Below are 24,818 nucleotides of genomic sequence, written 5' to 3'. Positions count from 1 at the left end.
TAATAATTACAATACACCACGGTTATGCCAAGCATTGTAGTTCTTTAACAGTAGTTTACAGGTGCCAAGTAACAGTCCAAAACTATGCAATGTACAACTTAAATGTGCAGTGTGTAAGTTTTAGTGGCACACAGTGGCCATGTTGCAGATTGCAACCAACTGAACACCCCTCTCTGACCCCTCCAACATAGTGCTACAGCACCACCAAATTCAAGCTGCCACGCCAACATAAAAAAGCAGAAGGCAGTGCTCGATTTGTCCATTCAGGGCTACTGTAGAAACATGGCGGTGCAACATGGCTGCTTCTACTTGAAATGGACCTGCTGCTTCTATGTTGCTATGAAGGGCTCAATCTAAGCTAACAAAAACAACAATTCGTAGATACAGGTGATTATCCACCAATGGAAACATGGTTTTGTATACTCTGTCCCACTTCTGCTAAATCGTACACACTGCAACTTTAACTCTGGAGTGGGAACTGCATCATTTAACTTGCCTGCTAATGTTGGTGATATGAATGATAACTTTAACATCCATGACATATTTACCATCTCAAAAGACTTGGTCAGTGTTATAGATTTAACCAACTCTTGTCTGCATGTTAGTGGGAACACCTTTCCGACCTTCAGAATAGGAATTCCCACTTTATAGAGTGTTTTGTTTAGTTTTCGTAGAGTTAAGAGCTTTAGCAGGACATAACAGAATTCCATATACTTGGTGGATTAATACAGAATTCAGCTGATGTGTGTGATCATGTGTATGTATTTGATTAATGGCTTTGAATTTAGCTTAGCAGTTTTTTGACATATTTTTTTGCATATTTTACCAAGGGTGCAATAATTAATAATAATCCACTGTAGATTTACCTTCTGAACAAAAACAAAAGGTAATTTGTTAGCTTCTACCAAGTTTTTAATAACTTGCTAGCTAGTTTTAGGAAAGATTAATGAAAAATATTGTGATAGCCTACGAGCCATGCATCGTACCAATATCGGCAAGTTTTATTTTGCCCCATTTAATGGGCCCTGCCTCCACTTTATGCATTCCTACACACCTCCTCTTCTCCTGCTCCATTTTCTCCATCCTCTCCAGCACTGCATGCTGGGATGCCAGCCGGATCCCCTCCCATCGCTTGCGGTCCTTCATGCTGCACCCCACTGGCAGGAAGTGATGAGTCACGTGGGGTCTCGATTGGTTCATACGCGCTCTTCGGGACGCCAGGTCGTCCTTCTGGACGTCTGGGACTCTTCTTTCTGCATTTTCATCCTCATCATCCTTGTTGGCGTCCCGGTCGTGTGGGTGGTCTGCCCGCAGGAAGTCATTGTCATGACGAAGGATGATGTCAGGTGATGGAGACTTGGCCTGATCGGGTTCGACACCAGTCACCTTAGGACTGGAGGGGGAAGGTTGCCATGACAACGAGAATTTGAATCTACATCACAAGTCGTTCGAGCAGCGGAGCGTTAGTACTTTCAAACCCACGACTTGCATCCAGTATGCTTTTCGTCACTCTTTGACAAAAGATTAGTTTTGAGGTAAGGCCATTTAAACCAAACTGAAACAAATATCAAGGAACTAGCACAGCTAGAGTCATAAGCATAACAGACATACAACAACCTCTATGCACTCATAAGTTGTCTGATAAAACAGCAGGCAATGCATTCAGATAAGGCACAAATGAGAACTAAGTAGGCAGGCAAACCTTCTAAGTCTCCTTGTACATAGCTGAATGTAACTGATCTTAAGTGCACCCTGAGACGTATAGCCTTATAAACCAACATGAGTGGAAACAAGGAAAGAAGCTACACAAAGCACTTTTGCGGTGATGACAGTTCATAATGGTCAGGGATGCATCAGGATGCTTTAGGCTTCCCTAACCACCTCAGGGATGACTGGATCACAATGTGTCTCCGAGATGCACTGGACCCTGTTCACACCTGTACTGTCCACTTACGATCGGATCACACAGGATGCCTGTTATGGCCACGTATGAGTGGTGCCTATGTCACCTGTGTGCTGTCTGTAAGCCCCTCGTAATCATTGGCCACAGCTGTTTTATCAGTGTCCTGCGCATTTATTCCCCTTTCCTTGCTTTTCTGACCTGCCATGCAATGTTGTAAATTTCAAGTATTTTGGATCCTCACGCACACTCTACATCGGTGAGTTGAAAAAGCTCACATGCACACACAGCTCTGTACACACACCACCACTATTGTTTAGCTATATTAGAGGAGATAATACACACAATAAATACATTTTTGTCTGAGAGGTAAGACACATATTCACATTCATGCACTCTCATTGGTGAGTGAACTCCCATTCTATGCACACACGATGGCAGCTGCTAACCTGTTATATCTCACAGTGGCAGGCAATACTTTAATCCCCGCCTTCTCTAGCTTTCTCATCTTCTTTAGCTCCTCCTCCCCAAGCTCAGGCTCTGCCCCTTTTGCAACTGCCCAGGTGACAGTTTTCTGGGCGTTGGGGCTGATACCCCCATCTCTCAATACCCCAACACACTCCTCTCTGACACACACAGCAGAAGAGAAAACCATAAGTGTTTTAGGCCAAGCCTGATGGAAGGTGGATGAAGGCCTAGAAGATGTATATGTGCGCTAATACTTGTTCATACAGCCCGGACAGATGCTTGATACCTTGTGCAGCAATAGTTTAGTAAAAAATACAAACACAGTTCTCCTCTTGCCCCAAAATGTAGTCAATCAGACCAAGACATGTTCAGTGTCTGAATTTTTGCATCTTTAATTTGGCACCGAATGTTGCATTGCAAACCTGAAGAAGTGATTTTCAACCTCTAATCATGTCTTGGCTAATCGACTACATTTAGGCTAAGGAGAAAACTGTCAATATTTCCACAATCTATGTCTTTTATCAGTTCTATTAAATGATGTAATCCAAACAACCTGGACGGGTAATAGTAGCAATAGTCCTCTGCATCACTATGAGGCTATTTGGGATCTATTGCTGGAAGTACAAATGAAATTAAATTGAGTTCAAGTGAAATGAATTGGAAACTGGACAGGCATGGACTGTAGCCAACTGCAGGATCTTCAGTTCTTCTCCCAAAAGAAAGACAACCTCTCATTCCTCAACTCATTTAACAGTACCTGAGCGGTCTTTCTCCTCCGACAGGGGAAGTAGCATTGCTGGCACTCCTCCACTCTTCCTCTCGCTCACTCCTCCTCTTCCTCAATGGAGCGGGGATGTAGTTGGTTTGGTTGCTCTTGTTGGGAAGATACTGGTTAAAGGGCAACGCGGCGCGAGGCTCTTTATAGGAGACCCGGCGGGCAGACATGTCGTCTTTGCGCACGTCTGGTAACCTCCGGGGACCACCGTCACCCTCCGAGTCTGAAAGAAAAGAAGACACAAAATGAATAAACTGGGGGCTAATTTTCATAACCCAGGACTGATGCATTCACCCAGAGGTACCAGACCACTAGGGGTGCCACCGCCAAATTTAGTGCCATTCAGTTTAACCTGCTAGCTAAGTCTCCCCCACCACATGATGCTACCAAACTGGGAGAATAAAGGCTAGCATGTGCTTCCTCTGAGACACATGAAGCGCTACTACTACATCTTTTTAAACGGCTGCTAACACACGTCATTGCACGTCATTGCATGCTTCAACATAGAGGACTAGAGGAGAACTCTAACTGCTAATTCTGTTATGTTAGCCAACAGACACCCATAGTTAGCATCAAGTTGAAGGATGGAAGAAGTAGGAGGGTCATCCTACACAGCCAGAGAAAACGAGACCAATTATACTTGCCTAGTTTCTGACCATTGGCTAAGCTTGGATGATGACGTAAATTTAGACAAATACAGAATTGGTAATAAACCATATCATTGTGATCCAAACTCAGTTATGAAATTCCACACGAGAATTACACAGCTTTTTCGGTGATTGTGATATTACTACCCTATAATTACTAACTGGGCTAGCTTCAAAAGTACTAGCTATTTATCATGATAACTATATTCTACACTGACGGCATGTAACTTAAATAGTGTCACACATTAAAATTCACAGTTTTGTTTGGCTGGAAACCGAAATAATGCCAAACTGCCACATTGGCACTCTTTTTTCTGGACAAGCTCATCCATTTTAGTCTTTACTGGAGAGCAGATCTCATGTACCCGAGTTTATCTATGTGTGTATTCCTGAGCACATTTTTGCCAAAATGAAAATCTACATTATAATCTTTTACCCACTAATACCCCCCATGACAGACCCTGGCTTTTGAACCTTAAGCTCGTAACAATCGGGATGGTTCTTTTCTTCTTTGGCCCAGTGAACACCATGTCCATTGTTTCCAAAAATCTGAAAGGTGGACTCGTCAGAACACAATACACACTTCCACTGTGCATCAGTCCATTTCAGAAGGGCTTGAGCCCAGAGAAGTTGGCTGTGTTTCTGGACGTTATTGATATATGACTTGCACTGTGCAGAGTATAGTCCACTTCCATTAGTGGATGCAGTGATGGACAGTGTTTATTGACCATAGTTTGTAAATGTATTCCTGAGCCCATGTGGTGGTCTCCATCTCAGAAAAATGCTGTTTTTAATGCAGTCCCTTCAGGTTTTCAGCTCTGTCCTTTACGCACATAGATTTCTCCAGATTCCCTGAATCGTCTGATGATATTATGTACTGTTGAGGGTGAAATACCTAAAATCCCTGGCTGAGGAACGTTACTTTTAAAATGCTGGATTTTTTTGCTGATGCATTTAACAATGTTCCTAGTCTTAAGTTTGCCATGTCCCATCTTTTTTGGAATTTTGCAGGCATCCGTTTCAGAATGAGTGTACATTTACAAAAAACAATTAAGTTCATAAGATAAAACATTAAATATTTTCTCTTTGTACTGTTTTTTGTTCAAATGCAGGTCAAAGTACATTCATAAATCACTGCTTTCTGTTTATATAACCTACTATCCCAAGTTGGTTTTGTACTTCAATTGTTTTTTTTTTTAAACAAAATTATTGGCTGTTTGGCTTTATGTACATTGTTTCATAATTTAATATGGGTTTTGGTTGAAACAGTTGCTGATAATGTTTTTCAACAGTATTTTCCTTTTTGTTACAGGGTGATGTTAACAGGACGATATCTTGATATCAAGTAGGTTAAACGGCTGTTAAAACCATGATTTTCTCTATTCTGGGAAGGTGCCAGATTGGCAAACACCAGCCATATTGGCAACTAATTCATTGTCCATATTTCCAAAATGCATGTTATAACCACCGCCAGCAGGGGGACTCATATCTAACTAACAAATAACAATACCACTGTTCATCCACACTGCATACACACACACAAAAACGCACATAAATATTTGAGACTGGTGCAATCAGGCGAGACGGTGCCTTCTAACCTCCATTCAGACAGCCTTAGGGACCTGATACGATTGATTAACTTCAGCTTGTGCGTGTTGATATGACTGGGTCTGGGTCTATAGCCTACGGCTTGCATATTAAGTCAACTAATATATGCACTAGTCGGCACAGTCGGCAAATGTCAACTAGATGAGGACAGTGCCTTATTTCAGTCTTGAAATATGGCAGTTTAAACTTTAAAAAAGATTTCTCCAATGTATAACAACCTATAATTGGAGCATCAGCCTTTGGTCACTAGTTGCTACTGCTAAAATAATTTTCATTAAATGTAGACTAGTCTGGGACAGTGCCTGATTTTATTAATGAAATAGGTCCATCTAAAACTTTGCTAAACAAAAAGACCTTTGCTATATACAGTAGATGGGCAGAATAGCTTAAAACCAGACTCAAGTAAAAGTATTGATAATTGGGTAAAATAGTCACTCAGTTAAAATTAAAAAGATGTACAAAAATATCAAGTTAAAAACTACTTTCTCCACTGTAGAACTGTAGTGAAATGTCTTAGTAAATCCAGAATATATCAGCACAGGAACTGAAGATTAGGCTCTATTATTTTTGTTTTTGGATTATTTTGGTCTAAAATAAAATGCTACAGCTCGAAGGTGTGACCAAGGTGCAAATTACAGGGGGTCCTGGGGGTCTGAGTAACCTCTTAGTGCCCGTTTTACCTCTGAAAAACTTTACAATATGCAGAGGAATATTTGGAAATCTGAAAACGTGCTCAATTTCCCAACAGACTGCTGAAAAGAGTGAATTGTTACTCATTTGTCAAATTGAAGAAAACGAGGACATGTGTAAGATCTCAGTTAAAGTGTGTAAGACCACATGACCAAACTAGAAAAGAGCAAACAAAGAATCATTGAACCAAACATTTTGTTGCCACTGAAGCTAGCATTAGCGACACTATGGTGAATGCGTTAGTAACCAGGCAATGCTGGATTAGCCAGCCAACATGGGACCCCCCACACTGAGTGTGACCGATCACAAAGCAGTACACATGTTTTCAACAACAAAACATAATAAATTTAAACCCAAAAATAAAATTAGTAACTAAATATGAACAGCTAAAATGTAACTGAGTAAAAAGCAAAGTCCTTTACTCACTGATTATACTTGAGTAAAAGTAAAGTATTATGATTTGATAATGCTCAGGAAAGTACAAAGCCATCAATATTTTACTTAAGTACAGTCTTGAGGAAACATAACTACCCACCTCTGTGTATAACTACCTACAAATGGAGCATCTGCTACTAGTCTCTAGTTGCTACTAATAAAGATTTTCTTCGATCTGGTAGTAAATGAAGAGTACTCAACTACTCAACTAATACTAAATGTTGACTCAGAAACAGTGTCTGATTTTAATAATGAAATATGGCTGCAGCAGAAGTGGGTAGCTGGTGATGCCTGAGGAGAGTCTGGAAAGATTTCCGCTAAACATGAAACATAGACATAAACATGAGACATAAGCCCTATTCGAGCTGGACTAGTTTACCAGAAGAGGCTTGGTAATGTAATTTGTAATAATCAAAAATGCTAGTATATGACTAGCAAACACAGCTTTGAACAGCTGTACACACATAAACTCATAGTATTTTTCATTAAAATATAAAAACGTTTACTTAACTGCAGAAAATCTGTGTTGCAGCAGTGACAATTCTTAATGTTACGCACTGATGTACACACTTTGGGACACATTTACCTCAAAACAATGGGATCTAACTGCTCACCATGTGGCCATGAGGGACAGGGATGCAGTCTCACTTCCTGCTCTAAAATGCAGGAGTGTGGCTACAACAAGGCTGTGAGACAGCGTATATTTTAATAAAGTTTTTTTAAATTAAACTCATGATAAATCTAAATCTTTCAATCTCACTTTAAAAGAAATCAAAAAGATCTTTAAAAAACAATGAAACTTACTGTGAAACTTTACTGTGCAGAATCAATTTCTCCTTACCAGGATTTTTGGAAATCGAGAGTCGACTCCAAAGCTTTGGACTTCATTCCACATGGTTTGATAGTAAGAGATATTCTGCTGTCACTGTCTAGACACTTTGTGTGAAAACGCACCCTTCCACAACTCACACGCCGAGTTTCCTGTGTGGATCAACATTTGGAATCTACCTCATCTACCTCATCGACCTCATCGACTCCCATCACTTGTACTCAAGTCCAAAATTTGTGGAATTAAACAGCCCCAGTGTTGTGTGTTTCTGGATGAAGTGATCAGTCACAGATTACAATTCTCATGTGAATCTCACAGATTCTATGATATATCCTCATTTTTCAACAGCTGTGTGTGTCATGTTGGTGTGTAAAGCTGACAGCTGCACTCTGAGTGTTATGATTGTGTGTTCATGGTAGTCAGTTATGTGGGTGCAAGTGTGTGTGTGTGTGTGTGTGTGTGTGTGTCCATGGCCAGCTGTTCTAGTCTGAAGATTCAGTGACTAGACAGGCCATTTGGATATGATGAGTGTCTGTGTGTGCATGGGAAGACAGAAAATATGAACAGAGAGATTATGATTACAATTATGGCTACAATTATTATTTTTCCCCACCTTTAACATTTGTGTGGTTTTATGCACCAAAAAGTCATCAGCTGCTCTGACTGGTTGCCCTGTATTGTGCCTCATCACAAAAGCAGTTCAGACTGAAACACTTCTTATAACTACAACTTGAGTGGGCGGAGCTAAACTGCTGTAGGATGATTGGGTGAATATGTATAAATGGTAAAAATTAGGGTGATTGGGTGAATATTTGATTTCTGCGGCATCGCAAAAACAATGAATGGTTTTGTAGCTTAGTTTCCATACATATACTGTATGGACCGAAGAATGAATGACACATTTTGAGCTTCAACAATGTTTACATACTGCTTTAACTTAAAAAAAGTGATGACAGTTCAGTCTTTCAGAACATGTGCCCTTTACAAAAACAGCATTTTGTTTTCTGAGCTGTTGCAGTAAGAAAATATTGTGTTAAAGACATTTCCACTGTGTTTCAGTGTAACAGCATGTTCTGCTACATTAGCTTTAGTGCACAACTTACATCTGAATTCAACATAAATGTGAAATTGCTTTAAAAAATCTAATTTAAAACACACCAGTTATAGGCTGTATAGTAATGACATGCAGAAAATACTGATTATGAAATTATGACATTTACTTTGCTACTCTTCAAAGATCAGGTTTCCCACACGTCAACTCTTTGGCAAACTTAGTTTCCATGGAAACTAGATTTGTTTCACGTTTGAAAAAGACTTTATTGTGAATCATTTGCTCAGTGTTGTGGCAAGGACGTATAAATGTGGGACAGACATAAGGTCATATGCAAAAGTTGGTGCATCTCTGGTCAAATGACATGTTTTGTTGACTATAAATCTGCTCATTTAACACATAATTACTGTTTACCTGCTGAATTCAACATATTGTGAAAAAATCACTGTGGTATGGCAGTGATTAATATACAGGGTGATTCAAAAAGATTCCCCTGATTTCAAAATGATTTATTTCACTTGTAAATCATTACAGAACAATGCAGTAAATTGTAAATGGTTTAAGTGAGAATAAAGTTTATTATGTAATTTTACAAGTGCTCAATATGAACCTTCTTCAGCTGTATAGACAACATCAACGACATAGTCAAATTCATCCCCTACTCGACGGAACAAAAGTCACACAGTGTGAGATCTGGTGATGCTGGTGACCTTTTTCTTGGAACTAGATGTTCTTGGAACGAATGCTCTGAGCTGTTGGAGGTTCATTGCCATACTGACAATCAGAAACTCTATGACCCCCTCTTTCAATTGGTATGTGATTGGTTCCTAGGCGCCTCACGGTTGTAAAAATATGGTGCTTTGAAATCGGATGAATCTTTTTCATTTCAAAAAAACGTCATTTGTTTAAACTTTTGTATATAACTGTATGTATACATGCAATACACTACAATTATTAAATTCTATTTTTTATTTAACATTTATGCAATGCAGTTTCAAAGGAAATCATTTAATTCTGTCACCTGAAAGTTTAAATCATAGCTGTGGAACATGATATATACATTTAATTTATTCATAAATTGCATGAATCTATAAGCTTAGCAATTAATTTATATGTAAAAATGAATTATGGCGCTAATAAAATCCTTTCTGTGATTTGGGCTAAAAATTTAAACCTGTATACAAAATCTACAGCTGGGACCTAAAAAAGCACGTTGTTACAGAAACAATCTATTGTATATTCTCATTTCTCAGACAATGTTTTATGAAATACAATCATGCGAAATCGATATCAAAATGAACTGAACAGATTAAGGAGCAAGAGAAGGGAAACTTACCGTCGCTGTTGCCACGGAGAACAGTGTCAGGGGAAGGTGTCTGTTGTGATCGTGAACCGAAAGAGTCCAGGCTGTCGAAAGAGTCATCTCGCCCGTGCCTTGGCGGCGACAGCGAATCAGAACGCTCCGATTCCCAATTATCTATATAACCACTGTCCCGTATATTCCGCTTAGGAGAGTCTGACTCCTCGCTCACACACTCCTGCACACAGACAAACACATAGGCAGAGACTGGAATGATGAGCAAGGACCACTGAGGATGCTGCTTAGAATAAAACTTTCCATATGTTAGCTATTTTGGCAATAACATCATAACACATTACATGATACGTATCACAGTATTTAGCCTTTCTGAGGTTTGTGAACATGTTAGAATTGACAAAATGCACAAGAAAAAACATTTAAAAAAGGCAAGGAAATATTTTTTTACTTGTTTTCCCAACAATAAACAAATAATACATTGGCATAATGAGTTGACATCTAATCTTTTACTGTAATCTGTTACTATGCAATTTAATGATACGTGCAGTTGTTCAGAGTTCTTAAAATACTGATGATACCCATGATGTCAATGGCAACTGCGACTGTTAAAGCTAGGTCTTTAGTTTGGGCCATAAATGCAAAAGACAACTCTACAATAAAGCTAATTCTTGAGTGGTTGATATATTGTGGTGGGTAACCTCCACGCTACCGAGTGGGGTTCGATCCCCCGCCTGGGCAAGCACCCATGGCCAGCTTATACCAATAAGAGTCACTGGGCATTACCTTCGCCTACCTGTGTACATCGATCAACTTATAAGTCATTCTAGATAACAGCATCAGCCAAATGCCATAAATGTACATGCTAACACCCCTATGGAATTCTATCAGTAAGTTAGCTCCTAGCTAACTGATTGAATAACTTTCTCCTGGCCATTTCAAGAGTTTAACTGTTTTGTTTCCTATAAAAGCCTGACAATGAAATGAAAGCATTACTACAATAACTACAGTGAAACTACAGTGATAATTAAAAACTAAATGATAATTTAGCTCCCAAAAATCATTAGACCTTCTCTTAAGGTGTGAAGGTCCTGAGGGTTCCTCACTGCATGATATATTCAGAAAAGCATATTGTGACATAAATTATCGCAATAACAATAATGTGTCATCATATTGTCCACCCATGCTGGGGAGGTTTGTCTCCATGATTAATGCTCCACACAAGACAGCCATATTTGTCAGGTTTTTTACCTTCCTCATCATGGATAGAAGGCCTTCAAACTCTTTCAGGTCAAGCATCGGACCGTTATAAAATGCACAACTGTTAGCAGTTTTGCCCAGCCAGTAAATAGTGATCAGGACCTGAACATACAGCAAAGGCCACAGTCACACACACATAAAAATGAATGATCGATAAAAATAACACAAATAAAAACACATAAAATATGCATATGCCTATTGTTTTTCTTGCAATTTGTAACTATTTCCAAAATGGCAAATAATGTTCTTATCAACTGTTAATATAACAACTGGAAAAGTTTGCTTTTAACATTTTTATTGGTCTATTTGCCATAAAATGTTCACCCATTGTTTACCCTTTCTCATGACAGCGATTATATAACTTTAGCATACTTACGTTCTTTAGCTTTCTACTACAATCTGAACCCCTACAAGAACAGCAAAAGAGGAGAAGATGGAACAGTGTCAGATTTTCAAACAATGTATACAGCAATAAGCACTGACAGATATATTAATACAGGTGTTCCCAATTCCAGTCCTGGAGACCCCACACTGTGCACAGTTTTGTGCTTTGGCTCATCTAGCACACCTAATTCAACTCATCAATTAATTAACAAGCTCCTCCAGAGCTGGGTCCGGTGTGTAGAGTAGAGAAAAAACAAAAAATTATGCAGAGGAAAGGGATCACTGGGACTGGGATTGGAAACCCCTGGTTAATAGACACACAGTGTAGCGTACGTTAGGTTAGCGCGTATTGATGTGTCCTGCAGGTCTCCTGGGTTGAACAGCTGTGTTCCTTTCAGTCCTAATTCCTCACATCCCCTCAGAAACATGGTGAGATTGTCCTGGGACAGAAACACTCATCATACACATACATCTCTTACACCAGTATAGGCCTATCACTGTCTATTATATAAGCAATCATGAAATCTAGCAATTCCCTTGAGTATTTTTGATGCCAAAGAGTAGACTTAACTGAACAATATCATGCTATGCAGAGCTTTTCTTTAATCTGTTTGTTGTTTTAAAGTGAATCCAGTAAAGCCTAACTGAATATCACATGTTAGCCTGTTCAGCTATTCAGCTAAATAAACAAAATTGTTTACTTTATATACACTTTAGCCCTATTCAGATGGGATTAAGATTACATTGGGTACTGGGGTAACTTCTTCTTTTACAGATGTTTCTGTATGATTTCATTTCTGTCCGGATTGGCCATGCCTCTCCCCCTGAGAACATTACAGACCAAATTACCTACTGTTTTCACCAAACTCTGCGGTCATATGATAAATTTAATCCCATCTGGATACACATCTCTGAGATTTTGGGAGATTTTTTGTGGCCGATTTTTTTGTGGTCGCTGCTACTTGCCCGTATTTATTCTCCTAGTGTGTGTATCCTTATTTTTTCTTTGAACAAAGTTTATCTCTGAATTTGATAACACAACTTTAACAATCTGCTACAGAGATACATTCAAATCGATGAAAGACTCCTTGTTACATACATATAAACCAATATCTTTACTCAGCTGTAAAATAAGCAGAGCTTAAAGCATCAACATGACTATGGAAAGACTGCCAAATCGATGTGAACTTATCAGTTGACCCCTTAACCATATAATTAATCTTCTCCATCTTAATAATATCCAACATGCCCCTAATCCGATGTGCAAATTCTGAGGGGCTGCTGTCTTTCCATCTAACCAGAATTTGTCATCCAGCCACTAATGTGGCAAAAGATACAATAAAAATTGGTTGTTCTTTTAAATAAGACGTTGTGGTGCAAATAAAGCAAGTGAGGCTGATTGTACTAAGGATTCATCAGTAATGTTGGAAAGCATATCAAATATTGATTGCCAGAAATAAAATAATTTAGGACAATCCCAGCTTTTTTCTTTATTAAATTTTTGTTTCAAAGTTAATGCTTTGATAGTCTTTCAACTATTAACTTGGTCTGGATGGTAGAACTTCATCTTCATCGTCTATGCACTGGGAAAGTATTAGCAGAAAAAGAAACAAAGTCTACCAGAGAAGGGATATCCCGCAGGCTGATTAAAGGGGCAATTATAACGGTGGCTACATGTATAAAGCACTTTCTATCCATGCACAGCTATACAATGTCATAATGATGTTGTCAGAACAAAAACCTTGTATCTCCAAAATGAGAACTTTACAGGCGAAGGAAAAAACCTGCTTTACTTTTAATGTAAGTCAGTGGAACCAGAATTTTTTCCAAGTCAATCTGGGGCATTTCCTTTGGTCCATTCATCATGAAATTCGCACATAATGTAAAGGATAACAGGCATATTCAAATAATGTCAAAAACTAAAAAACGATAAAAATAGAGGATTTGTTCTGATATGTGCAGTGATATGTACTATAGCATCAACTATTCACACAAATAAAGCTTAGAACATGTGTGACGCAAAATCCAGGCTTGTAGAAATTACAGCCCCAAACTCACGCCTCTTTTGGTAATTTTATGGTCTGGATACGTGACTTTTATCACTGAGAAGACGTTTAAATTTGTTTTACAGACATCTGCCTGATAAACTGATCCAATCCGAATAAGGCTTTTTACTGCATGAAAACGTGATTTGTGTTTAATATCCCGGCCAGGCCCAATCTGGGACATGCCAGACCCAGACCCAACTTGTTCGGGCACATATTAAGCCCTAGTGACGTACATTACTAAATTAAACTCTTCACTAGTATGTTTTACATATGCTATCTGAGTCAAATAAGAATGCACAGTTTGATGCCGTAGGCAGAGCACAATGTCAACATAGTGTTAACTGAATTAAATAAAGAGCTATAAAATTGTTTGTCATTTACTGACAAAACATTGAATGTTCAATACATTGTGTATTCTAGTGCTTCCAGGCTATGTGATGCTGCGAGATGTGAGAAAAACTCAACAGATGAATGACCAACATGCGCACACACACACACACACTCTGAGTACTTACTAGTCCTGCGATGGGGGTTGGGAGTCTGTTGATCTTTTTCACAAGTCCTGGTTTGATAGAACTCAGCAACCTAGAATTAAAGAGTATGACATTGTGTTCTTTAACAGTTATGCATGTGCACTTTCTGTGTGAGTATATTTCAGTAATTTAAACCTTTCTGCGTAGCTTTCAAGACCACTCAGGTGAAAAGAAAAAATCACCAAAGCAGAGGTTTCTTCTCATTTGAGTGCTTTGCTAAGGCCTAACACAGCCAGTTCTGCCCATCGGACAATTATTAAGCCCTCCAAATTTTCATGTGGTTTACTAAACCCAGAGAGCCACTCAGAGAAGGGAACATTTATATTTTCCTCTCGCAAATGAAGTAGCTTTAACAGTAGGTTAAACTATTTCAAGCCAGTGAAATAGTGTTCATAGTTAAAACGCTATAAAGAACCCATGTGCTAAAAGATAAAGTTTTCACAGTTCATAGCTGACTGCTGTAGTCTAGCCAGTGAAACAGATTTCATAGTTAATAGCTGAACTACACTAGCCAGTGTTTTTTCAACAGTTAATAGCTGTTAATTACTCTATCCAATTAAATAGTTTGCATAGTTTGTATTTTGAGTTGTACCAACCAATTCAATTTTACTTGCACAGTTAATTGCGAAGTTGAGTTACAGTCAATAAAGTACTTTTCATAGTTAATAGTTGAGTTACACTAGCCAGCGGACTACTTTTCATAACGGAAGTATGCTAGCCAGTGATATAGCTTTATAGTTATTGAATTATGCTAGCCAGTGATATAGCTTCATAGTCACTGAAATACGCTAGCCAGTGAAATAGCTTCATAGTCATTGAATTACGCTAGCCAGTGACATAGCTTTGACAGTTAAAATTCACTAGCCAGTAAAATACACTAGCCAATGAAATATTCTTTAGAGGTGAATTACACTAATCCATTCAATAGTTTCATAGTTACTAATAATACCAGCCAATGAATCTTTAACTGTTTACTGAATTACACTAGCTAATAAAATAGCTGACATAGTTTATAGTTGAATTTTGATGGTCAATATTTTTTGACTGCTAATATTATTATTTTTTTTTATATTATTATTTTTTATAGCTAATTACACTAGCCAATGAAATAGTTTCATAGTTATAAGCTGATCAACCAATAAAAAAAATTATATATTTCAGTCAAACTACATTAGCCAGTTACATGGTTTTATAATTATTAGTTGACACAAGCCAATGAAAAAGTTTTATCATTTTAATTTTAAAAAATATTATCCAATTAAATGGTTTCAAAGTTATTAGTTGACTTACACCAGCCAATGAAATACTTTCAAGAATTTTTGGTTGAATTACACTAGAAAATAAGTTTTTGACTGTTTATAGTTGAATTACACTAGCTAATGGTTCTGTTAGCCAAACATTTCTACTGTTAATAGTTGAACTACACTAGTCAATAAAATAGTATTATAACTAATAGTTGAAATAGTTTTATAGTTTGTAGTTTGTATTACTTTAGCCATTTAAACATTTTCCATAGTTTATTCTTTAGTTAGAGCTAATTGAGCCAATTACATTTTTACAATCATTTAACTGCTGTAAGCCACAACTGTCGAACCCTGATAAAAGACCTACACTGAACACTTGCAGTTAGTGCTTTCCATTTGAACTCATTAAGGGGTTAATATGCTGCTAAAATGTGCAAGATGTGCAGCAATACTCCAGGACCAAGGCTGGGAACCATGGCTTAAACCACTGAAAAAGCTTTAATAAAAAGCTTTTAACTATATAGTTCAAAGATGATTTACTTCACTGAAATTGTTTTAATAATTAATAGTTAAAGTACTACAGTTAATAACTTTTGTAGTGAAAATCATGGAATTTTTAACAACTTTTTTAGATAAGTCACTAGCTGCAACACTCACTCGCATAGAAGAATGCCATTCTCCAGTCCGCTCCTGAAATCCTTCTCACCAAAGCTTCTCCCCGTCACTGCCTGCCATTCAGAGAGAAGACAGAGTTTTAGAATAGTAGAACCTTAAAAGTACAACAGTTCTTCAGTAAGGTCAATCAAACCTAGCAAATAAGGATGTTCTTGCAGTCTATGCTTAAGATTAATCATAAAACAATTAAAATATTCTAATAGTCGTAGTATTTCACTCCAGTAAGCATCAAAGATTTTAGCGACAGTGTTCTTCTATTGGTACCCTTTTCTTGAGTAATACAGTTAGCACAGACATGTATAGCAATCAAACTAACACCTTTTTTTAATTCTATTAAGGCATATTCTATTACAACATCTTCTTAATTGTCACTTTAAGGGTGGACTAATATTCTGTATCAACTCATTATTTTGTAACTGTCTTTGAAGTGTTTTTATCAATGTAATTGTGAGGTTGTGGTTTTAATGAATGGTGTTCCTCAGGGGTATGCCTTATGGCCTACAGTATTTTCAATTTACCCCTTTAAAATTGCTGAATGTGAGCACTTCTAGCCTGTTAAAATATGCTGATGATGTACTATCACTGGCAGCTCTAAGTGAGTCAAATGACCAAATGAGCTATTTTGAGAAAGTATTGTCTGTGCTGAATCGGTGTCAGTCTGGTGCAATAGAAGACAATACAAAGAAATTGGTTGTAAACTCCCAGAGACAAATGCCAACAATGATTCATTCAGTGCATGTAAATAGTCAGTCAGTCAAGACTGGAATGTGCTTTAAGCACTTGCACTGGCAGCCTGATGAGTTGCTAAGAAAAATAGAGAGCATGTTTCTAAAAAGGCAATACAGAGATTATTTCCTTTGAGGAAACTTAGAAGTCCTGATGTAAGAAAAAATCCTGTCATTAGCATACAAGAGCCTGATAGAAGAAAATCTTTGCCTGGTATGGCAACCTGTGAGCAAAGAGCACAGTTAATCTTTCAAAGACTGTGAGCTAAGACGTAACTGGTAAGATTATCCGACTGCTACAGGCTGTTGTGTAAGAGAACTGAGAAGAAAGCACATATAAAAATAGACAATACATCACAACCACTGCATTAGATACATTTTTTTCATGATGTATTGCATTTTGTACAATTTGGTATCTGTTATGTAATGTCACGCATTCGGCTCCCTCTATGGAGGAACTTCATCGGACTTCATCGTTTCAACGACTTCAGACGAGAACTATATTTCCCAGGATACCATGGAGTCTCACGTGACTTCGAACTCTCACAGGCGCTCCTATCAGCGCTCACAATCACCTGAGTTTTGACTGCTTTCACCTGTGTTGATGATCATATGACAGGTAGTTTAGAGTAGAAAAGCCTGGGCTTTTCTTTTGGACTGTTTTTGACTACGAGCTCTGTTTTTCTCTTTTTGACTTTGGCCGCTTTGTGTATATTAAACCTCCTCTGTTCAACATCCGCACACGTCTGGTTTTCTGTCCGAGCAATACAGGTAATATAGGCCTACTGTCACTGCAATCTGACGATGTGTCTGTGATGCTTGTATACAACAGTTTGTGATGAAATTTTATAGTGATGTGAAGGCCACAGAAAATTCTGTACATATTTACGTCTGTAATATTATTCATAGTAATACACTCCCTCATGTTCCACTATGTAAAACAAAGAAGCCCTGAGCACTGCATGTTTTTAATATCTGCAATTTCCTCTTTCAAAAAAGTAGTTCCACCACCCAACAGAATAATAATATTGCACTTTAATAGCTAAATGGAAATGTTGCTAGCATATTAGCTAATGCAGCTAGTATATTTGGATAGGTTAGCAGCATCTCAGAGTAAAGTGATCATTGCTTTTACATTGCAACTGGCAGCTGAGTAAAGGACACAAAGTGTCATTGATGGAAAGCACCAGTATACCCTAAATAACCATGCAATTCTCACGCATTCACAATGCTCAACAGACTCTAGCTAACACAAGGCTGTTTTCTCTCTAGTTACTAGAGTGCCAGTAGCTCCCCCTTGTGGACAGTCTTGTTAAATGTGAGTGAGTGAGTTTGTGAGTGTGTTACAAGCTAGGTCCATAATTCACATTGGAAGTCTGTGCGGGACAGTTTTTTCAGTCCCACTCCCACCAGCTCCTGCAAGATTTCATCCCACTCCCACAGAAAATTGGAATCTTTTGTCCTGCTCGCTGCCCACAAATGAAACATTTTGGCTCTGTCAAGACGAACTGACATCCAATATTCGATATCTGTCTATATTTGTCTATTCATAAATACATTATTTTCTGCTAAAATAACACAGCAGTCATGGTCACCAGGCTCACTGTGAAGTAACTTCAACATATGCCATTTATTCCCAGTGAACAGAAAGCAAGAATTAAACCACAGAATGTTTTTTGTGTTTTGCTGGCCTCGACAATTGTTTAGAACACTTCATTCATTTGAATTGTTTTACTGTATCATTTTACAGTGGGCTGGTTACCTGCCCGCTCCAGCGCACAACACTGAAAATTAGTACAGCACTGCAAGATACTGACGTGAGGTCCAGCGGGAATCCCGCAGAGTGCAGACCTCTACTTCACATCTAAAATAACATAAGTTGTGATCGAAATGGACGCCTCTCAGCATTCTAGACTGCTATTGCATACATCTACCATTTTTCACTTAGTGTAAGAATCACTAAACAGAATTTCAGAGTGATTTTGGTGATTTTTGGATTTTGGCACTACAATCTGGCTTAATGCAATCATAATTACTATGACTATGTCTGCTGAATTGATACCAAAGTGCATTGTGAGTATCTTCCATCACAGAAGAACATTATGTTCACATTATGGCCACTGAGCCACTGAAAATGACAGTTATCAGAATCTCTCAAATCTCTGGAGAAATACTATACAGCAAAAAACACTGAGTTGTAACTATTATAAGTTGTGAGATGTTGTAATTTTGATCAGATCAAATATATATCAAACATAAAGCTGCCATCTTGTTGATTTAGAAGAACAAAATTTGTCCTGAATCACAGGGTTTTTCTGTGCTGAAGCATCAGTCATTTACACATTTACATCCAAATGCAATGACATTGAAGCTTCTCTCACATCAATAATCACATCAATGGCCTACTTTTTATTCTGGCAAGGCTATAGTTTATGGCAATGGATTTAAATCATTGAATTCTATTTGCAGAATGTCATGCAGATCCATGAAATCATGGCAATGGTTCACCTTTAGCACTCCAGAGTCCAGACCTCAACTTTGGAGGTGTGGAAAAGTATCCCTGCAGATTTCTATGAAAAATTGAAAGTCAGTCTCACATAAGTATGGAAGCTGTAATAAAGGCACAGGGTGCACACATTAAATACTGAAAATTGTTATATGGTAATGTCTTTGCAAAAGTTTTGGCACCCCTGGTCAAATGTTTTGTTGATTGTCTACGTGAAAATAAGGCCCAGCCCCATTTCACCCTTCGCCCCAACTACTTAGCCCTTACCTCTTCGTTTTGCATGTTCATGCCTATAGGGTGTCCCGATTTTTGTTTAGACAGAGGGGTAGAATGACATGTTAGAGCTACATGGCCCTCCAAATGCAGGTTTTTCAGAAGCATACTCCAGACTGAGTTTGATGAGAAAAAAAAAAACACCGGCAAGATGGCTGTGCAAGCGACCAAAGAAACCCACAAATGTGAGTATTTTCTCTGTTAGTATTTACGATAACTATTGTTTTACATTAGTTTAATGTCGTTTTAATGTATTATGCTCCTTTTCTTCATAACAAGCATAACAAATTGCTAGTAGTATGCTGATGTCTCAGCAGCTAAATTTCCTGTTCCACCTTAAATGGTCCATTTGATGATCATCCCATTTTGTGGGGAAGATTTCAACCACTACCCCTTGTAACTCAGTTCCAAGGGGCAAGGTGACAGTCGAAAACAAGGGGCATGGGTAAAAAAAAGAAATGGATTTGGGCCCAAGTTAACACATCCTCTACAAAGAACCCACTTCTTCACAGTGTAATGCACAAGTACTGGTTATCAGGTCAATTTAATATCTTGGGGAAAAATGCACAAAAATGATGGCAATACTTTATGTTTTACTGTTTTTCTAATCTGTTAACTAAACAAGGTTTGCTCCATGTAAAGGATGCACTTTTATTTTTACTTTAATTAACAAAACATGCATTTCGACCAGGAATGTTCACACTTTTGCATATGACTGTATTTATGTGTTGAGGATTCTGTGTAATACACAAATGTTTTTTTGCTTATTTCCTGGCAGTGAAAAATTAATAACTTGTATTTAACATCTGTTTTGATTGGAAATTAAACAAATGAAGGGCGATCTCTGACTTTTGCACACTACTGTATATACAGGCACACAAACACAAATGACAACTTACTGATATGCCTGTGTTCAGTAGTAAGGAGCCTGAGAGTCTCGGTGTGTGCAGCATGTGGAGTGTATCTGTGTGTGTTTGATCTATGTAAGAGAGAGCACTTAAGAGTTACAGGGAAATACCCAAGCAATCTTCTCAACAAGTAACAGAAGAGACCCACTGAGAGCTCTGAGCTAGACCGAACGGAACAGGAGTTTTAAGTGTAAACGGAGGAAGACGCACAGACATACTTCCTCTGGACTCTGAAACAGCTGAGCGCTATATCAGGCACAGTGAGCTCACTTATTGTCTAATGTCCTTCACCTACAGCTGAGGGTGGAAGTGTGTGTGTGTGTGGGGGGGGGGCTATACTTGTAAGAAGCAGATGTCCTCATAGTAATAATACCAAAACTCACATAAGGATGTTCGGCCACCCCTCACTTATAATAGCAGCATGTATGTTTAGTGACTTGATTAAAGTGATAGTTTGGAAGAAATATACACAGTTTTCCCCTTAACCCCAAATACAATCAGCAAAGACAAAGACAATAGGACAATAGGACAATAGTTTTTTTTCCCAATATGTTAAACTCAGCAACTAAACAGAAATTGTGCACTAAAATTTGCAAAACGTCTATGTTTGTCCCCTATAAAGGGATGTGTTGACTTTCTTTCACTAAGAAAACCAACAAAACATCACTGGAGCAGTGGCGCCCAAACTTTTGCATATAACAGTAATAGCATTGTTTATATTTAGTTTATAATTTGCACACAATGCATTTTATTTACTGTTTATTTGATGAGTTTAACACACCATAAAAAAAGTGAATGAAACATAAAATGTGGCCTGTGCAAAAGTTATGGCACTTTATACTTTGTATTATTTTTTATATTAAACTTAACAAATAAATAGAAACTGTGCACTAAAATTTGCAGCATAATAAATAATTTTAGCATTAGCTAACAAGTAATAGAAGCTTATGGCTACAAATTAGCATTGTGAAAACTACATGCCCAACTCATCAGACAGTGTCAAGTTGTTAAGAAATCAGACTTACTTATTTGGTTTCTGAATGACTGTATGACATACTCTTACCCATAAAAATGGGGAGCAGTATGTTACATAACTAAAACAGTAGAAGTTAAAGATTTTTAAACTTCTCAGCATGTATTTTTCAGATTTTACAATACTTTTAAATACATCTGCCAGAAATACACTCATATATGCAAACACAAAGACATTGGCTAAAAGAAAATGAACAGGAGTGATGAACATATTTACACGTGCATACACAAACACCGTCTCATCATAATGAATACACCATTGTTCTCCTAAATAGCACAATATCCGCTGAGCAGATTTTTCTGCCCACAGATCTCTTTGCTCTTTCTTCTCTCTCTGTCTTTCTCTCGCTCTTTGCCAACGCACGTCTGCTTCTCACGACAGAAGGAACTTCAGATATTCTGAGTTATTTGAGAATCCCCATAAACAGTTACTTTGTCTTAACAGAGGCCAAAACCAAATCTCAAACCATCTGATTATGGAATTTTGTGTGTCCTAGATTTCCTAAAAGGATTTTTTTTTCTTCCCAACATAGTTGCGGCACACTGCCTAGCTCTCCTCCTATCACACAATGCTACCAGGCCAGGAGGGTAGAGGCTAGCACGTGCTTTCTCTGAGACACGTGAAGTGAAACTTTTTGATCTCCTGCTAACACGACGTCATTTGCCGGCTGAATATGCTAATTCTGTTACGTCAGTTAGCCATCCCACCCACCCAGAGAGAGCAAGGACAATTATTGTTAACACGCTTGGGCTCCTGGCCACAGATAGCTGTGGCATTCCCAGGAGGTTAGAGAGTGTTTAGAGGTTTAAAGTGTGTTAGCAATTTCAAATGATATTAACATTGCCTATGTATGAACGTCTTTTGCCATGTGACTCTTTTTGGGACAAACATTTGATTGGAAGGCTGAACAGAAAGTTTACTAGTCTCACAGGGCCAGAACTGTTCTCAAAACAAGAACATCTTAGGGCAACCATGAGAAATTCAGGGCTAAATGTTAGTGGGAACCAAAACTCATTAGCATAGGAACAAACTGACTGTGACAATTCTAAACGAATCCAATACTTTGTGAAGGCAGAGCTCAAAGTAGGGGCGATGGTGAGAAGCCCCAAAAAACTATAATTAAGCATGAACATTACATGTGGTAAAAATAAACAATAGCAAGGAAGAAACAGTTAGGTTAGCCAAAGGTTAGCGTTTTGCTAGCTAGCTTGTTTTGCTTGTGTTATTGACCATATTCCAGACAATAAAACAGAGTTTGGGGGCTGGTTTTAGAGGGGGGCGTACCCTTGTTTGCTAAATAAGGCCTCATGCATGAACTAATAGATGTGTAAATCATATGACTAGATCTTAAGGTCTTCCGTGGATGTACTGTGTATTATAAAAGAACACACTTGTGGGCGGAGAATGGATAGGTCAGTTGGGCACCTCTTATCCACCACACATGATGCAGGCTTGCCCATCCCCAATGTTATGTTAAGGGGAATTAGGCATTCGGTTATGGTTGGCATTACTAATGAAAGAATCATTGATTATTAACTAAACCATATGAAAAAACACAATAAGTAAAACCACAACCACAAAAGTTTACTTTTACATTAAACATTCATTTTTGTATGTTCTTAACCCTTAAAGTTACGCTTCAGATGCAGGGAATAGTCCTGATTCAAATCTTATTCATCAAAAAAAATCCTAATTTATTCATTATTATACATGTAAGACTGCACCATTGGCTTACAGCTGGCTATACAAAACATCAAGAAGCATTAATACATGTGTGGATCTGTGTTATAAATGATAAATGATGAATGCTACACAGCTGTGTAAATTACATACTGCATTAACGCTGTGGGCGTTCTTGTCTTCTTGTCTTGCCAATGAAAGAGACAGGCATTTCTGTTGAGTGTTCTTGTCTTATAGGAGCTCCCTTCACTGCAATTTGACTCTGCTAGCTTCAGTTGGGTTGAGAATTGGTGTGTTGGAGGGCAGAGGCATATGGTTTACATTGACAGTCATTCAGTAACCATTTGGCACTGAGGATGATGTCAGCCTGAAAGAGATCACTACCATCAGGTTAGAAACTCCTGAGTTCTTAATCTGCCAAGAACACATGATTCCAATACACTCCAAAGCATACGACATTTGTTAACTGGCTTCCCTCATAGATATGCCTTCTGTAAATATCAAATGTTTGCATGGTTTCTAATATTTCTTAAGTTACTTTCCTCTGTGTCTAATTTACCTATAATTTCACTAATGTGTCATCTGGAGGAGGATGTATCTTGGTTCTTCAAAAGATTTCGGTCTCATGTTTTCTTCCACAATATATACCTGCCACTGTGTGGGACAAAGCAGTTTAATGATAATTTCTATTGTAAAAACCCTTCAGACCACCCACAGAAGTCCAGGCTGAGGCAACATGCATGCTGTTTGTTGCTATGATAGAATCTGTGAATGTGACCTCTAATTCAAACAGCTTTTAAATGGCTTTTAACGCAACACCTCCAGCAGAATACAGTGGACAGTGCTTGCAGGAGACCTACAGATAAACCAACCAGTAACAAACTAACAAAAGAAACAGCAAAGTGTAACAAGAATCCACAAGCTCGATGAGAGTGAGAGGCTACAATTACAGGAGCTGGTATCATCACCTATATATATATATGTATGTATATATATATATAGAATAATAATACATGTGATTCAATCGTTCATCTCAAAGCCCTAAATTTTAAACATAACAGAAAGCAGCATAGCACAGTAATTGATTAGCTACTACCAGAACCACAGCTGTTGTGAAACATTTCCTATCATATTGTCTATCCCACATTTATAGTGCTGTGAAAAGTATTGCAGCTTTTAAATGATCATTCCATTTATTGAAGAAAAAGATTTGTTTAGAACTTATTATTATTACCCATATAAAAAAAAACTTACCACCCTTGGCAACAACAACTGCAATCAAACATTTGCGATAACATGGAGGAATTTTGGCCCAACTCTTCTTTTCAGAATTGTTTTAATTCAGCTACATTGGAGAGTTTTTGAACGTGAACTGCCCTTTTAAGGTCTTGCCACAACATCTCAATGGGATTCAAGTCAGGACTTTGACTCGGCTACTCCAAAACCCTAATTTTGTTTCTTCAGAGGTAGACTTGCTTGTGTGCTTCGGGTCAATGTCCTGCTGCATAACCCAACTGCGCTTGAGCTTTAGGTCACAAACTTACAGGCAGACATTCTCCTTCAGGTTTTTTTGACAGAGAGTAGAATTCATGGTTCCATCAATGATGACAAGTTGTCCAGGTCCTGCAGAAGAAAAGCAGCCCCAGACCGTCACACTACCACCACGTTTGACTGTTGGTATGATGTTCTTATGGTGGAATGCGGTGTTAGCTTAACGACAGATGTAACAGGACCCATGCCTTCCAAAAAGTTCCACCTTTGACTCATCAATCCATAGAATATTATCCCAAAAGTCTTGGGGGTCATCTACCTGTTTTTGGCAAATGCAAGA

The 24,818-nt window shown here is 38.1% G+C and overlaps 1 protein-coding gene across 8 annotated transcripts in view; it reads right to left on the bottom strand.

Moving 5' to 3' along the window:
* limch1a (LIM and calponin homology domains 1a) overlaps positions 1-24,818 on the bottom strand; it is a 94,278-nt gene that overhangs the window by 50,458 nt on the left and 19,002 nt on the right. For all 8 annotated transcript variants that reach the window (XM_036583030.1, XM_036583033.1, XM_036583034.1 and 5 more), the window contains exons 2-10: positions 15,845-15,915; positions 13,926-13,995; positions 11,696-11,802; positions 11,355-11,385; positions 10,970-11,080; positions 9,740-9,941; positions 3,126-3,366; positions 2,350-2,526; positions 1,055-1,393 (exon numbers count right to left, since the gene is read on the bottom strand). In XM_036583030.1, the coding sequence (XP_036438923.1) occupies positions 1,055-1,393; positions 2,350-2,526; positions 3,126-3,366; positions 9,740-9,941; positions 10,970-11,080; positions 11,355-11,385; positions 11,696-11,802; positions 13,926-13,995; positions 15,845-15,915 (1,349 nt within the window). The remainder of the gene's footprint in view (positions 1-1,054; positions 1,394-2,349; positions 2,527-3,125; positions 3,367-9,739; positions 9,942-10,969; positions 11,081-11,354; positions 11,386-11,695; positions 11,803-13,925; positions 13,996-15,844; positions 15,916-24,818) is intronic.

The sequence above is a fragment of the Colossoma macropomum genome, unplaced genomic scaffold (assembly GCF_904425465.1).
Source record: "Colossoma macropomum unplaced genomic scaffold, Colossoma_macropomum, whole genome shotgun sequence".
NCBI classification, from domain to species: Eukaryota; Metazoa; Chordata; class Actinopteri; order Characiformes; family Serrasalmidae; genus Colossoma; species Colossoma macropomum.
This window is presented reverse-complemented; position numbering and strand designations above follow the sequence as displayed.